General features: G+C 43.6%; 1 protein-coding gene across 1 annotated transcript in view; it reads right to left on the reverse strand.

Annotated features, from left to right (window-relative positions):
* Positions 1 to 15755, reverse strand: part of LOC118649193 (zinc finger protein 345-like) — a 110469-nt gene that overhangs the window by 3270 nt on the left and 91444 nt on the right. The window contains exons 2-3 of the mRNA XM_036296049.1: positions 6070 to 6196; positions 955 to 1028 (exon numbers count right to left, since the gene is read on the reverse strand). Of these exons, the coding sequence (XP_036151942.1) occupies positions 955 to 1028; positions 6070 to 6196 (201 nt within the window). The remainder of the gene's footprint in view (positions 1 to 954; positions 1029 to 6069; positions 6197 to 15755) is intronic.

The raw sequence follows: 15755 nt of genomic DNA on the forward strand, positions 1-15755 counted from the left end.
ACACACACAATCGCCCTGACTGGTTTGGCTCAGTGGATAGAGTGTGGGCCTGCAGACTGAAGGGTCCCAGGTTCAATTCCAGTCAAGGGAATGTACCTTGGTTGCGGGCACATCCGTGCAGAAGGCAGCTGATCAATGTTTCTAACTCTCTATCCCTCTCCCTTTCTCTCTGTAAAAAATCAATAAAATATATTTTAAAAAACAAAAAAACACACAAAAAACACACAATCCTTCCAGGCTTGTGTGATTCAGGCGGTGAGCAACAAACCATGAACCAGGAGGTCACAGTTTGATTCCTGGTTGGAGCACATGCCTTAATCACCAGGGCAACAGGCAACCAGCCAGTCAATGATTCTCTCTCATCATTGATATTTCTCTCTCTCCTCCTCCCTTCCTCTCTCTTAAATCAATAAAGACATATTTAAAAACAGATTTCTAAGTTTATAAAAATTATAGACATTTGTATCAAAAACATTATTTCTCAATAGAAGTATAATGACAATACAGAAGTCAACAAATTGCATTTAAATTTTGTATGTGCATTATAAATCACTATATTCTAGAAATGACTAGAAATTTAATCCCACACTACACTGCAGTAATTCTTATATTTACAGCATAGATTATGCTGCACTGAAGGATTAATCTATGAAAAATAGATTTTTCATAGATTTTCAGTATTTTCATTCCAAGAATGTATAATATTAAAAACATTATATTTGTTCTTCATATTTAGAAACACATTAGTTTACAAATATAACTAATTTTAATTGGGAGTATTACCAAATGTGTAATATTTTTGACATCATTAATTGACAATGATTTTATTATGAATAACTGTACCAATTTACTTCTGTCCATGTTAAAATAATTTTTTCTCATCTAACACTCCTCCTCAAATTCTAAGGCTTTCACTAAATGTACATTATCAAAGCCATACCTTTCATATCTTACCAGTATTATTTTAGGGAATAAATCTCCTATTTTTGGCTTTTGCAAAAATGCCTGGTTGTCTTCTGATAAGATAGCTGAAAGATATGAAATAAAGTTTCACAGTTATGACACCCATGTGAATGGACACTGAACTTATCATCAATTACTGACCCAATGACATTTTTGAGTACTCCAAAATTAAGTTAAATGTTCAAAGCAAGACTAAGAAAGGTACAATTAGGAAAAGTCACAACAAGGAGGGTTAAAAAGTTGCTTACATTTGCCACCAATACTTGAAAACACCCTAGCAAACATTGGCAGTATTTTAAGAAAACTTCCACTTCCCAGATTCTTCCCTGAGTAGAGATGAGGTACTGTGTCTGTTCAATGATCTTGCAGTTTTGCAGCATCTTGAAGAACATGTTTCTGTTTTGCATGATACAGAGTGCTAAAATAATGGCATTACTGGTACATGGTGAATACATTGTAATGGCTACTAAAAAGAAAAAGTGGTGCCTGGCCCACATGGCTCAGTGGCTGTGCATCAACTTATGAACCAAGTCATCACAGTTCAATTCCTGGTCAGGGCACATGCCCACGTTGTGAGCTTGATTCCCAGTGTGGAGGGTGCAGGAGGCATCCGATCAATAATTCTCTCTCTGGTGGACATATGTAATAATTCCAACAGTAAAGAATTATTAAAAATAAATAATAATAATTCTCTCTCATCATTGATGTTTCTATCGCTCTCTCCCTCTCCCGTCCTCTCTGAAATCAATTTAAAAATATTTAAGAATGAAAAAAAGAATAGGTGAGTAATTGTTCAAACACTACAGAGACTGTAATACTGAAGACAGTTATCAATACAAAAAGATATTTTGGGTTTTAGGAAAGAAATAGAAAATTATTTAAACTTGGAACTTACACACACTCTGCCCCCAAACAATTCTGACAGAAATTAGAATTTTTTTGCCACAGGTTATTGTTATTTATTTGCTCTTACAAAAAGCAAGTTTATAAGGCCTGGTTGTTGTTTTTTTGTTTTCGTTTTTTTTTTTGTTTAAAATATATTTTATTGATTTTTTTTACAGAGAGGAAGGGAGAGAGATAGAGAGTTAGAAACATCGATGAGAGAGAAACATCGATCAGCTGCCTCCTGCACATCTCCTACTGGGGATGTGCCCGCAACCAAGGTACATGTCCTTGACCGGAATTGAACCTGGGACCTTTCAGTCCACAGGCCGAAGCTCTATCCACTAAGCCAAACCGGTTTCGGCAGGCCTGGTTGTTTAAATTCCTGAACCCCAACAAGAGATATTAAGACACTGAGAAAAACTAAAAAACATGGTCCAAATATACAAATATCTATGAAATGGACCAAACATAAAAGGCAAGGTAAAAATGCGCCAATTTAAAAATATAACAGAATTACCAATGAAAGATATGACCAAGCTAAAGAATCAAAAAACTTGCATAGTACATTGAAGATTTTGATAGAGAGAAGCCCATATGGGACATTAACAAATCTACCACTTTGCACACCAAATGGAGTGATATAAATACAGAATAGTGAAAAGGCGTGATAACAGATAAAAAATGAAGAGTTGAAGACATGGGGAGCAACATCAGAAAAATGGAGGCTAGAGAGATCACCCAGGTCTCTCCTCCTACAACTTGAACAAGTTAATCAACTATAACTTAACAAAGAATTCCCTGGTTAACATAAAAGCCTGACTGAGAGACCAGCGCAGTGAAACATCTAGAGGTGGGCAACCAGGAATAAAAGGGGAAGAAGGGAGGAGAGGCCAGATGGCCATGGACACAGCCCTGCAGTAGGAGCTGGCGACCAGCTCCATCCAGAGAGTGGGGGAAGCTGGTAGTATTAGTTGTTTCCATGGGGTAGAACAGAGAGTCTCAGTGGGCTCTCCAGCAGGGTGAGCAGTGAGAATAGCAGCTGAGCCAGCAGAGATGCCTGGGCAAGGACACAGCATAGAGGTTCTGCAATGGCTGTCTGCTGTCGGGCAATGGTGATTCAGACAAAGAAATGTAGCCACAGAGTACTACTTTCCCTTAGATTCCCAAAACTCGCTTCCAGTTACCCTTGGTCAAAGAGCATAGTATCTGCACACAGAGAGCTAGTGCAATAGAATCGCTGTTGACTTCTGTGATGGATAACCAGGTGAGGCTCGTGGGGGGACCCACAGAAGTCTGGGATCACCATTACAATAAGGGCAAAATAAACACCCACCCAAGCAGCACGGCTGTAGTCAGCTCTGGGAGTTCACAGAGTTAATAATGTTGTAATTCAGTGCCACCTGCTAAAATGGTAGAATGTCCTCTTCGGAGAAAGCTGCTACAGAAAGGTCAAGAATAAATGCCTAGACACGGGAGACTAACAAATTGCATTAGTAACTATGGTTATGAGAAAGCTCAGAAAGAAAATAAAAAATCTCCAGAGAGCAAGCTTCAGCTCATCGCCAATATGTGACAGAAATAACAGAATTTAAGATTACAGTTCTGAAAATACTCAGTAAGATGTGATAAAATACCAGCAATTCAATGCACTCAGAAAACAAATTACTGAACAAAATTAGTACTTTAACAAATAGACTGAAACTTTCAAAAAGAACCAATCAGAATGCTTGAAAACAAAGAATGCAATTTAGGAGATTAGGGGGGAATTACTGAGACTAGGAAACAGGGCTGAACAGATAGAGCAAAGAAAGAAGACACCTGAGCATGAAAAGAGGGCCCTATGAGAACTATCGGACTCCATCAGAAAAGGCTCATATATAAGAACTACAGGCATACTAAGCGGAAGAAGAGAGGAAGAGGGGAACTAAAAGCCTATTCAAACAAATACTGGATGAGAACTTCGCAAACCTATGTAAAGAACTAGGTCCTTGCCAAAACCGGTTTGGCTCAGTGGATAGAGCGTCGGCCTGCGGACTGAAAGGTCCCAGGTTCGATTCCAGTCAAGGGCATGTACCTGGGTTGCGGGCACATCCCCAGTGGGGGATGCGCAGGAGGCAGCTGACCGATATTTCTCTCTCATCGATGTTTCTGGCTCTCTATCTCTCTCCCTTCCTCTCTGTAGAAAATAAATAAAATATATTTTTTAAAAAAAAAAGAACTAGGTCCTCAAATTCAAAAAGGAAATAGAACACTTACTCAACTCAATCCAAAGAGACCCTCTCCCCGGTGCATGAAAACTGTCAAAAGTTAATGACAAAAAATAGAATTCTCAAAGCATCAAGGGAAAGGAAGGAAGTAATCTACAAAGGAAAACCCATCAGAATATCGTCTGACTTCTCAGCAGAAACTCTACAAGCCAGAAGAGCATGGAACCAAGTATTCAAATGACTAAAAAATAGAAATTACCAGGCCAGAATAAAATACCCAGTAGTAATTTCCTTTAAATATGACAGAGAAAGACATTCCCATGTGCAGTGTGCATAGGAATTTGTTCATAGTTTTTTTTTAAACTATAGTCCGGCCCTCTAAAGGTCTGAGGGACAGTGAACTGGCCTGGCCCCGTTTAAAGAGTTTGAGGTCTCTTGTTCTAAGGCCACATACGGCAGTAACTTATTGAAAAACTTTGTGAGTTAAATAGCCACATCAAACTACTGTAACACAAGGAAACCGCAGAATACATAGGAAAAGGAAGATGTAAAGTGAAAGAAAATTAGATTTTCTCCTTTTGGGGAGGTGCATGGTGCTGTGATAAAATTCCTGAGTCTAAACTTTGCAGTCTTCTTTGAAGCCTACATTGCATTAGAAATTACAAAGCAGAGAACAGCACACCTGTCCCCGTGTTCCGGGGATTTCTCCACCAAATTCCTCCATCTCAATCCTTTCAAGAGACAAAAACAAAATTTCAACAGAAAAACCTTAACAATACAATTCCTCAAGAACATGCATAGATTATCCCAGGACCCCAAGGCAATGAAAGAGGAGCCCTCACAGTCCAAGGGGCAGACATGGCCTCACTGCTAATGTGAGGATGGCAGTCCTGGGGGCAGAAGCAGAGTCTGGAGAGGATGCACGTGCATGGATCCTATTGGAGACGGTCTGTCCCCCTACGACAGCAACTGGCAAACCTGCGCTTCTCAAAATCTTTCCCATTGAAACACAGCTTCTCAACCAAACTGGAAGGTCTGGCTTCCTCCATGACCTTTGGACCTCTCACCTATGTCATCTGCTTCCTCATTCCCACTTACCTGGGAACAGATACTATCATTTTTCTGTTTGTGCTCTTTCTTATTCTTTTTTAATATTGTTTTTATATTTTTTATTTATTGTTGAGGGAGAGAGAAAGAGAGATGGAGAAACATTGATATATGTTCCATTCATCTAGGCAATCATTGGTTACTCCTTTTGTTTGTTGTTGTTGTTAATCCTCATGGGAGGAAAATTTTTCCAAAATATTTTTTTTTTTGAGAGAGAGTGGAAAGGAAGGAGGTAGAAGATAGGGAGGGAGTGGGGATGCGGAGATCGAGAGCGAGAGTGAGCGAGAGAGAGAGAGAGAGAGAGAGAGCGAGCAATGTGAGAGAGACACTTCAATTGATTGCCTTCCCCAAATCCCAACCATCCCAGCCCGGCGGCCTGCTGGCTCTGGGGAGGGACCGGAGGTTGGCCAGCAGGGCAAGCCCCATCGGAGATCAGGACCTGCGGGCTGGTGGCAGCTCCTGTGTCAAGTGACTGTCCCCTGGTGGTCAGTGTGCATCATAGCAACTGGTTGTTTGGTTGTTCCGTCATAAAGGTCGCTTAGGCTTTTATATATATAGATGGAACATGAGTTTTGATAGAGATTCTTCTATTTCCAATCCAGTTTCTCCACTGGCAAGAAGACATGGCAGAATGTTTGAATATTCTAGAAAATTATTTTCCAAAATGCTGTTTCCTGACAGAACCTTAATTAGTCTAGACAACAAATAAAATTTTCAAACACTGAGCTCCTAATGCACATACATAACAAAGCCTTTTTTTCTAAACCAGAATACCCCCATTTTTTCCCTAAGAGCAAGAATCAGAAAGTCTACCCTAAAAAGCAGAAGCCTCCTAAAGATGTTAAAATAATAAAGGAAACAAAACCCTGCAAGTGGAGGAGGAACTCGGGAAGGAAGTCATCCTCACCCAGGGAGGCCAGGTTGCTGTAGTTCTCCAACATCACATCCAGGTACAATTTCCGCTGAGCTGGGTCCAGGCATTCCCACTCCTCCTGAGAGAAATCTATGGCCACATCCCTGAAGGTCAACGGTCCCTGAAAGGAAAGATAAGTTTATCAAGAGGTCACCAGAAGAGTTCATAATGTCAGCCAATGTGAAAACAGTGTTAGGAGATAAAGAAAAAAATGAAGGAAAAAAAAGAAACAAACAAAAAAGAAAACTGTGTTAGGAGAAGAGGTTTTGACCAAGGGGAATATCCTGAATCACCCAATAAGATCACTTTGCCCAGTAACATTCTCCAATGTTTTCTAACATTAACAAGTGAGGATGACACATATCCCAAAATTCATGGTACAGACTTTACTTTTCAGGAAAATAAACTTTAAAATTAGGGCATCGACATGGGCATATGGGTTTCTGAGGGCTGTGTTTTGCATTGTTCAGGGTCCGTGGTGTGTATTTCTCAGCTGGAGATGCCATGCTCAGTTGGAAGCATAATTACGGCCTGAAGTGTAACACAGTCAACCACGACTGCACTTTTCTAAAAATACAGATTCTGAGCCAGGTTCTCGGATGGGGCCTGTGTTTCCACATGTGTAACAAGCTCACTTTTCACTCGTGATGCCAATGTTTCTGGTCCATTTGTCATACTTCTGAATACACAGAAAACACAGGAAAAAATTCATACATAACTTTTAAGTGAAAGTATTTTTCAATGGAATTTATAGTTCTCATGGAATAGGACACATAGAAACCAAAATCCTATTTGAAAATTTACTATGAGCCCTAACTAGTTTGGCTCAGTGGATGGAGCGTCAGCCTGCGGACTGAGGGGTCCCAGGTTCGATTCTGGTCAAGGGCATGTAAACTTGGTTGTGGGCACATCCCCAGTGGGGCATGTGCAAGAGGCAGCTGATCGATGTTTCTCTCTTATTGATGTTTCTAACTCTCTATACCTCTCCCTTCCTCTCTGTAAAAAAATCAATAAAAAATATATTTTAAAAAAATAATAATAAATAAGAAAAAATAAGAAAATTTACTATGAGAATTCTTAGAACAAGATTACTCTGCCTTTGATAGAAAAATATTTTGGGGGGCGTAGGGGGCAACGTGGGGATAAGGAGACATATGTAATATCTTAATCAATAAAAAATATATTAAAAAAAAGAAAGAAAAACATTTTGTGAAACATATAATAAAAGGTAAACCTTCAATTTTATTCCAAACTCAAGCTACAATTAAAAAACAGACAAACAGCCGAGACCGGTTTGGCTCAGTGGATGGAGCGTCGGCCTGCGGACTCAGGGGTCCCGGGTTCGATTCCGGTCAGGGGCATGTGCCTGGGTTGCGGGCACATCCCCAGTGGGAGATGTGCAGGAGGCAGCTGATCGATGTTTCTCTCTCATCGATGTTTCTGGCTCTCTGTCTCTCTCCCTTCCTCTCTGTAGAGAATCAGTGAAATATATTTAAAAAAAAACACAAACAGACAAACAAACACAGGTCAATACCTGTAAACTCATGAATATTCACAGCAGTTTCTGTAACTGAGAAGAATAAAAACAGGTTAAACAAGTAAGAAAATATAGCTCAAACAATGTTAATATTTTATGTAGAGACAGACACAGATGTAATAACTTACCTACAATTTAAAATGGATAAAAAAAAGAATTGTCATGTCAATGAAATCAAGGTTATTTTGTGATTCCACACATTTCATGAACCTCCATGTGAATGATACCCTTTGTGTATTATATAAGATGAACTCACATAATCATAGAAAATATGTTAGACCTATAAAATATCTTAGTTGCTCATTTATTTGTAAATTTTTATGTGTCATTAGTGGAGAGCTACAATCATAGAAATTTAATTGAATTGAAGATACATTAATAATATGATTCTTATAAACTTTCTAGACAATATAAAAAGTGATTATGTTGACTATATCCATGAATGAGTGTAGAATATAATAAAAATTTGCAGCAAGAAGGCCTGATTGGCTGAAGCTCCCATGTCAAAAGTCAGTGATTTGTAGGAAATAAAAGTAGGGCTTTTATTTTTCTAAGCAAATAGAAGCTAAGATGAAAGGGGGGGGGGGGGGTCTTCTGGAAGGTCTGTGCATATCTCTCAATAAATTATCCGATTAAGTGAGCATCTCAGCCAAGGGAATATCAGGGGAACTGGAACAATGGATATCAGAAAAGGACATGTCATAGCAAAAGTACATAAATCAGCAAGTCCTTATGTGAAAATGGTCATAAATAAACATTTATTTTTTAAAATATATTTTATTGGTTTTTTACAGAGAGGAAGGGAGAGGGATAGAGTCAGAAACATCGATGAAAGAGAAACATCGATCAGCTGCTTCCTGCACACCCCCTAACTGGGGATGTGCCCACAACCAAGGTACATGCCCCTGACCAGAATCAAACCAGGGACCCTTCAGTCCACAGGCCGACGCTCCATCCACTAAGCCAAACCGGTTAGGGCCAAACATTAATTTTTGCAAGTGTCAATCCATGTGTACCTCTCATGTTCTGTAAGCTAAAGATATATTTAAATAGCAAGTCTTTCTTACTAATCTAGTGAACAAGTCTCTTCTCTTTACTCTTCAGAACTTTCTGAGCTATTGTGAGCAGTAAAAGGTGCATTTTCTTACCCCTATTCTAGAGCTGATGCTGCAGCCACTGAACCTAAAACCAACATTTCCCTTCTTCACTGATACCCAAGCCTCTGGCCTTTTCCCACTGGGATGTTAGGCATGGCTGCTTCCCAAGGGGACTGATCAGAGAGGGATGTTTTCAGTAGTTGAAAGTCATCAATTAAAGGTGGGAAATCTTGACCTGGTGGAGCCTGCATAACATGAATGCAGAGAAGGCTCTGGGCCAAAGGACAAAACTATATACACTGCTGACCATCACCATCATAAGAAAAACTGTAATTAAATAAGTAAAGGAAAAGACCATGAATGGCACCAACATCAGAAGTGGCAGGTTCTAAATCCACAGGTGTTAGAGGAAAAGCAAACGTAGCCTATGACTCAGGACACATCTTTTACCTGACAAGCAGCCATTTGGTCCTGGTCCTGATCAGGGTCTGGGTTGTCGTCTCAGGCGAGGGTATGTTGAGGAATCACAGAATGTGCCTTCAAAGACGTCAGCTCAGCGTCTCAATCAGCTCACACGACATTCACAGTCAGAAGGACCTGGAAATGAGGGAAAGGCCACCCCCTCCTGTCCTTGGTCACAGGAGAGAGTGAGGATCACTGAGCTCCTACTTGGAGACCACACTGTGAGTTTTTGAGGGTGTGTCTTCATGTGTCTCTCCTTCCGAAGACATCCACAAACTCCTACAGAAATGAGAATGTCAGCTACTGTCCTGACCCCCCAAACCAAAGAGCACCCCCTTACCTCCCCTGAACAAAGTCTGCTTCCCACTTTCACAAAGGCATCCTGCAACCCTCCTGCTATCCCTGTCCTCACCTTCCATCACCTGGAGACCCTCAGTAACCAATGATGCCCCACCCAGAGCATCTGTCCAACTCCATGGGGGAAAGTGCCCCTGAGGGCATTTCTTTAAGCTCCTCAGGGGATCTGAGAAGACCCAGGGGATTTATCTAAGGATGTATTTAAAAAATAAATTTAAGTGTCAGACATAGAAAAAGTAAATCCATGGAACACACACACACATATATAAAACACCACAGCAACAAACCTAAGGCTTCTAATATTCCTTAAAAAGCATCAGGTGGTGACAGACACAGGTCACCTCCTTGTTGCCATCCCAGGAAATGACAAGGGACCCATGACCAACAGACAAGTCTCTCCCCTCTGAGTGAATAAGGGTTGCAATTGACAGCAAATTATTATAAAATACCAAACCTTATGAACTGTAGATTTATAATTCTCATTCAATCTGTATAACTAAGACAATTCAGCTGTTAAATTAAATATATAAAGGCATCCTTAGGTGGCATGCTCACTAGTTGAGCTTGGACCTATGAACCAGGAGGTCATGGTGAGATTCCTAGTCAGGCATGTGGCCAGGTTGCAGGTTTGATCCCTACTGTGGGGCGAGCAGGAGGCAGCTGATCAATGATTGTCTCCAGTCAATGATGTTTCTCTCTCTCTCTCTTCCTCTCCTTGCCTCTCAGAAATTATATATATAATCACCACAGCCTATATATCACAAGTGAATCATCCACATCCCATCAGCTCACCCCTCACCCAGATCAGGGTTCCCCTCCTCCCACTACTATGTATTTCTGTCTGTGGATCTGTCTGTCTCCTGCTCCCTTTCCCTCCACTGTGGTCCTTTCCTGTGTCCCCCTCTCCCCTGCTCTCTCTCCCCTTTTCTCTCTGTCTGTCCTACACCTGGACCATGAAACTCCTGAAACCTACTTCCCTTCAGGGGCTCTTTCTCCTGGTCTCTGAGGCTCCACCTCCACCCACGTCTGCGTCTTCCCCTCCCCACGCCCGCGGCCCCTCTGCTGCCTGTTCCCGTCTGTCCGCTCCCACAGCTGCTGACTCAGTGCTGCTCCCTCTGCTCCCTCATCCCTGAGCCCCCCTTTCTGTCCCTGCACTCGCTCCCCAACTCTTCTCCTCTGAACGTGTCTCTGTCTCAAGTGCCTGCTCCTGTGCGGCCCCCACTTCTGCTCCCCAGGACCCGCTCCCTCTCACCCCCCTTCCTCTCTCTGGGTCCCCCTCCTCCCTGTGTCTCCACTTCCTTCCTCCTCAGGCCACTTTCCCGAGTGACCCCCTCACTCCTACCGTCGCCGTCCAGTCCCCCCCACACCCCCTATGAGTCCCTCTCTGTGGACCCCTCGCTGCCCTTCCTCCCGCCCACGTGTCTGTCTCTCACTCACTCTCCTGACCCCCCAGCCTGGGCCCCCGCCCCCCGCAGTCACCGCGCCCACAAAGCCCCTCCCTGCGGGCAGGTCGCCTCTTCAGGGGACACCGCGTCCTTCCCCCTGAGCCCCCCCATGGACACTGTGCTCCCCGGGCAGGCAGACCCCTTATTAAATGGGGGTGGGCCTAGAAGGGGGGTGCAGACCCCCAGGCCGGGAGCCATCCGGGCTCTTTGGGCGGAAAGCGCCGGGCGGGGGAGGGGCGCAAAGGGCGGGAACCCCCTGACCCAGACTCTCAGCCCCGCGGGGAGCACCGGCGGCCCCGGGAACGGTTTTCAGCGGGAAAACCGCGCGGCAGGCGGTGGCCACAGCCACAGGAGGAGAGACCCCGGGCCGGGCCTCCGTTTCCTCCCAAAGGAACGTGGCGCCCGCACCGCGCAGCCTCCCGGGACCGGACTCACCGCTGAGAGAGGCTCCGGGGCGGGGACCCCAACAAGGACTTCAGCGCCGGCAGCGCCCTCAGCCTTCCCTGCGGGGAGGGGGACGGGAGCGTCAGCTTTACAGACAAACACCCTCCTCAGGGGGAACCGCCACCTTCCCCTCCACGGCCGCTTCCGCGTCTGCAAGGAACTGCGCATGCGCCTCCCTGCGCGGTGGGCGGGGCCAGAGCCTGAGCTGAGCGGCTCCGCGATGGGGGCGGGGCCGAGCCCGGCGGCCAGGCCTGTGCAGGGACAGAGGGAGGGAGGGCGGGGCAGGAGCGAGGGGGCAGCCCCGGGTCCCCGCACCTCCTCCCACAGGGACAGCCCTTCCTGGGGGAGTTTCCCACGTCATTGTCAGGGTTTTGGCTGGTGACGCGGCTGCGAAAGGATTCACAAGGGAGAGAAGAGACAGGAGCAGAGGGAGGGCGTTTATTTTACTTCTTTAAAGGGAGGAAAGGGCCAGGTGCCCTCTGATGGCACAAGACACCCCCAGATAGAGGGGCTGTGCCTTTATTAGGGTGCTAGCGAGTAAATGGCAGCTGTGGCAAAAGCATTAAGAGGGAGAAGGAGCCCTAACCGTTTTGGCTGGGTGGTTAGAGCGCTGGCCTGCGGACTGAAAGATCCCAGTTTCGATTCCGGCCAAGGGCATGTGCCTTGGTTGCGGGCACATCCCCAGTGGGAGGCGTGCAGGAGGCACCTGATCAATGTTCCTCTCTCATTGATGTTTCTGACTATCCCTCTCCATTCTGCTCTGTGAAAAATCGATAAAATATATTTTTTTAAAAAAGAGGGAGAAGGAATCTTGAAATAAAGGTTGAAATAAACTTGTCATTAAAATTAATGCTCTGTGCATTCAAAGATTCTCACAGCGGTTCTCAACCTGTGGGTCGCGACCCCTCTGGCGGTCGAAGGACCCTTTCACAGGGGTCGCCTAAGACCATCCTGCATATCAGATATTTACATGACGATGATTCATAACAGCAGCAACATAACGAATATGAAGTAGCAACAAAAATAATTTTATGGTTGGCTCACAACATGAGGAGCTGTATTTAAAGGGCCAGAAGGTTGAGAACCACTGCGAGTCTAGTACATCAGGTAAAATACAGTCTATCAGATGGGACAACGTGATTTCAAGTCACACATCTTGAAGCATCTAGTACCCCTGTTTCACAAAGTCCTACAAATCAACATCCAAAAAACCAGTGAAGAAAGATCCTTCTCTGCCTCCATGTCCTCCAATATTTGCTTGACACACTCAGGTACTTTGCATGCAGAAACTGATCCCTTTATGATTATGAAGTATCCCTCCATTGTGGCCTCTCTTTTAAAGGCTATGTTATGTCTCACATTAGTATTGCAATCCTGGCATTTTAAAATTTTCATTTTCATGAAATCACTGGTTTTCCCCTCCAAGGGCACAGTTTTTTTTCCTTTATTGGGTTTCCAAATTTTAGAAGCAGAATGTAAAGCCATCAATTAAGTGGTTCACATAAAAGAGAGTCATATTTACCTGAGATTCCCAGCAGGCCTGCTCTGACCTGCTCCAGCTCCTTCTAAAACTTTCTGGGTATTGAAAATCTGTTCAGATGCTGACATCTTTAAGAGTCAGCAGTTCCGCCCTAACAGGTTTGGCCCAATGGATAGAGCATCAGCCTGCAGACTGAAAGGTCCCAGGTTCGATTCTGGTCAAGGGCAGGTACCTTGGTTGCGGGCACATCCCCAGTGGGAGGTGTGCAGGAGGCGGCTGATCGATGTTTCTCTCTCATTGATGTTTCTAACTCTCTATCCCTCTCCCTTCCTCTCTGTAAAAAATCAATAAAATGTATTTTTTTTTAAAAAGAGTCAGGGTTTCCATATGGGTCAGCTACCTCTGAGCACGCTTATTCTCCTACCTAGTAAATGTACACAGTCTACAATTACATCTCTCACTGCAGCAAAATTCTCTGTAGAAAAGGATCTTTGGGACCGAAAGGTAGTGATGAAATTACTCTTTCCCAACCCTTGACTTTCATGCTGTGTCTTTTGATCTGAAGTGGGTCTCATTTAGACTGCATATGTATGGATTTTATTTTACTATCCATTCAACTATCCTGTGTCTTCTGGTTGAAGCATTTAATCCACTCATATTTTCAGTGATTATTGAGAGGTGTATAGCTTTTGACATTTTAAAATTAATACATTCATAGTAAGGGACTTTAGCTTCCCATTGACATCAATGGATATATCTTCTAGAGCAGGGGTGGGCAACCCCTGGCACGCGTGCCAAACATGGCACGCCAGTAACTTTTGCTGGCACATGAAACCCTCTCTTATAATCTTCCATTTACAATTTTTTTCTTAATATCGACTTTTTTATTTTTCAGATAAATTCAGTGTAGGTGCATCTTAGATAAATAATTTTACATAACAAGTTATCTTAAAGACCATAGACATGGATTGACGAGAGAGGGGAAGAGCAATTTCTATGCCTCTGCCTTAACTCTCCCTGCCTTCCTAGATCTGTGTTTTGATTTCATCCACATACGCTTGTGAATCTTTGTTCTCAGTGATGAATTTTGTTAGTCTCGTAATAGGAGTAGCCTGACAGATGAAAGTAGTAGCTCGTGCATATCTCTGAAGGTCACGAAATAGAAACCTGATGTAAAATCTCTGTCATCAGTGATGCAGCAGCAAAACTCCCACTGATAACAGCAAACGGCGTCGTAAAGTTATCTGTTGGACTATCAGTGTACATGTATACATTAAAAAATAAATGTATTTTTCATCATCATATACTGTGTTTTTGTTGCTCGAATGAACTTTATTATTTCTTCAAGGTTCTTCACATACGTACACCTTAAAAGATATCAAGTAGGCATAACATGTTCTCAAAATATTAGGGTTGGCACACAGAAGAATTTTGAATCAGAGATTTTGCTGGTTTTGGCACACATTCACAAAGAGGTTGCCCACCCCTGTGTGGGAAGCCACCTACTGTCTTCACTAGCAGAGAGGTGTGGACAAGGAACCTGGAAGGCTGGTGATCCTCAAAGCCCTGGCAAAGGTCAGAGTTGTGCACCCACTGTTAGTCCAGACAATGGTAGCTGAAGCAACTTCCCCATTTATTATGATGGAAATCCTTGCTAAAGGGCAAGTCTGCCAGTTACTGGAAATTGCCTACCTAAGGGCTATGGGTGTATCCCAAACCAATAAGAGGTTGGTGAGGCCTGAGCACCAGTGGAAGTCCTTCCTCTTGAGTTGGACTTGTCCACCTGGTCCCCCAATATTTCCAAATTATTATTTCTTGTCTTGTCCCTTTCATTTGCGTGCAGACCTCTTCCAGATCCTGAATCCTGAACCACGCGGGGTGTGGGGGAAACTTTACACACCCCTGTTCTAGAGTCTAGAATCTAGACAGAAATCAATTAGGAAAAACTGGTCATAAATGACATATAGACAAAATGGATTGTGATTTTCAACCATAGTGTCACACAGGCAAACTGGTGTGCTGCAAGAATTTTTAGAACAAGCAACACCTGACAATTTAGTAAAAGATACCAGCTTGGTGGCCCTGAGGATGGATGGTGCTGGAGCGTCAGGCCCATACCCTGCCATCGCTGGCAGTAGGTCCGAGTAGAAGGGGAGCAGCGAGTATGCTTCTACATCTCTGCTGAATCCCCGCCCCCGCCCCAGGCACTCTAGGCCAGGCTGACCAGTAGGAGGGCTGCTGAGATGGGCATTCAAGTTTAGGGGGTGGTCGTGGGTGGAGCCGCTGCAGGTACAGATCTTGGTGAGGAATTCACCTAACCCAGCAGATATTGCAAACAGCCTTGATGGCAGCTGGATGGCTTGGCTTCTCTGCCCTAAAGGGCACATCAAGACTCAATCATGAAATTCTGGCAAAGGCGGCCAGTTACCATTCTTATTGTGTCTATGGAAACAATCAGGCCAAATTGAAACTAGACTTAATGCAATAGATAAATTGGTCTTAATAAAAATGGCGGTAATTTTAAGGAGAAAAATTCTATTTCAATAGAAAATTATTAGAAACAAAATGTTTTCTTTTCCCTTCCACCAGACCATTTGTTGTAATTCTTGTTCTGATTGCTCAGTAATACTAAATTTTGGCCCTAACTGGTTTGGCTCAGTGGATAGAGCATCAGCCTGCGGACTCAAGGGTCCCAGGTTCGATTCCAGTCAAGGGCATGTGCCTTGGTTGTGGGCACATCCCCAGTAGGGAGTGTGCAGGAGGCAGCTGATCGATGTTCCTCTCTCATCGATGTTTCTAACTCTCTATCCCTCTCCCTTACTCTCTGTAAAAAAATCAATAAAATATATTTTTTAAAA

Source organism: Myotis myotis, unplaced genomic scaffold (genome assembly GCF_014108235.1).
Source record: "Myotis myotis isolate mMyoMyo1 unplaced genomic scaffold, mMyoMyo1.p scaffold_m19_p_28, whole genome shotgun sequence".
In the NCBI taxonomy this organism is placed as follows: Eukaryota; Metazoa; Chordata; class Mammalia; order Chiroptera; family Vespertilionidae; genus Myotis; species Myotis myotis.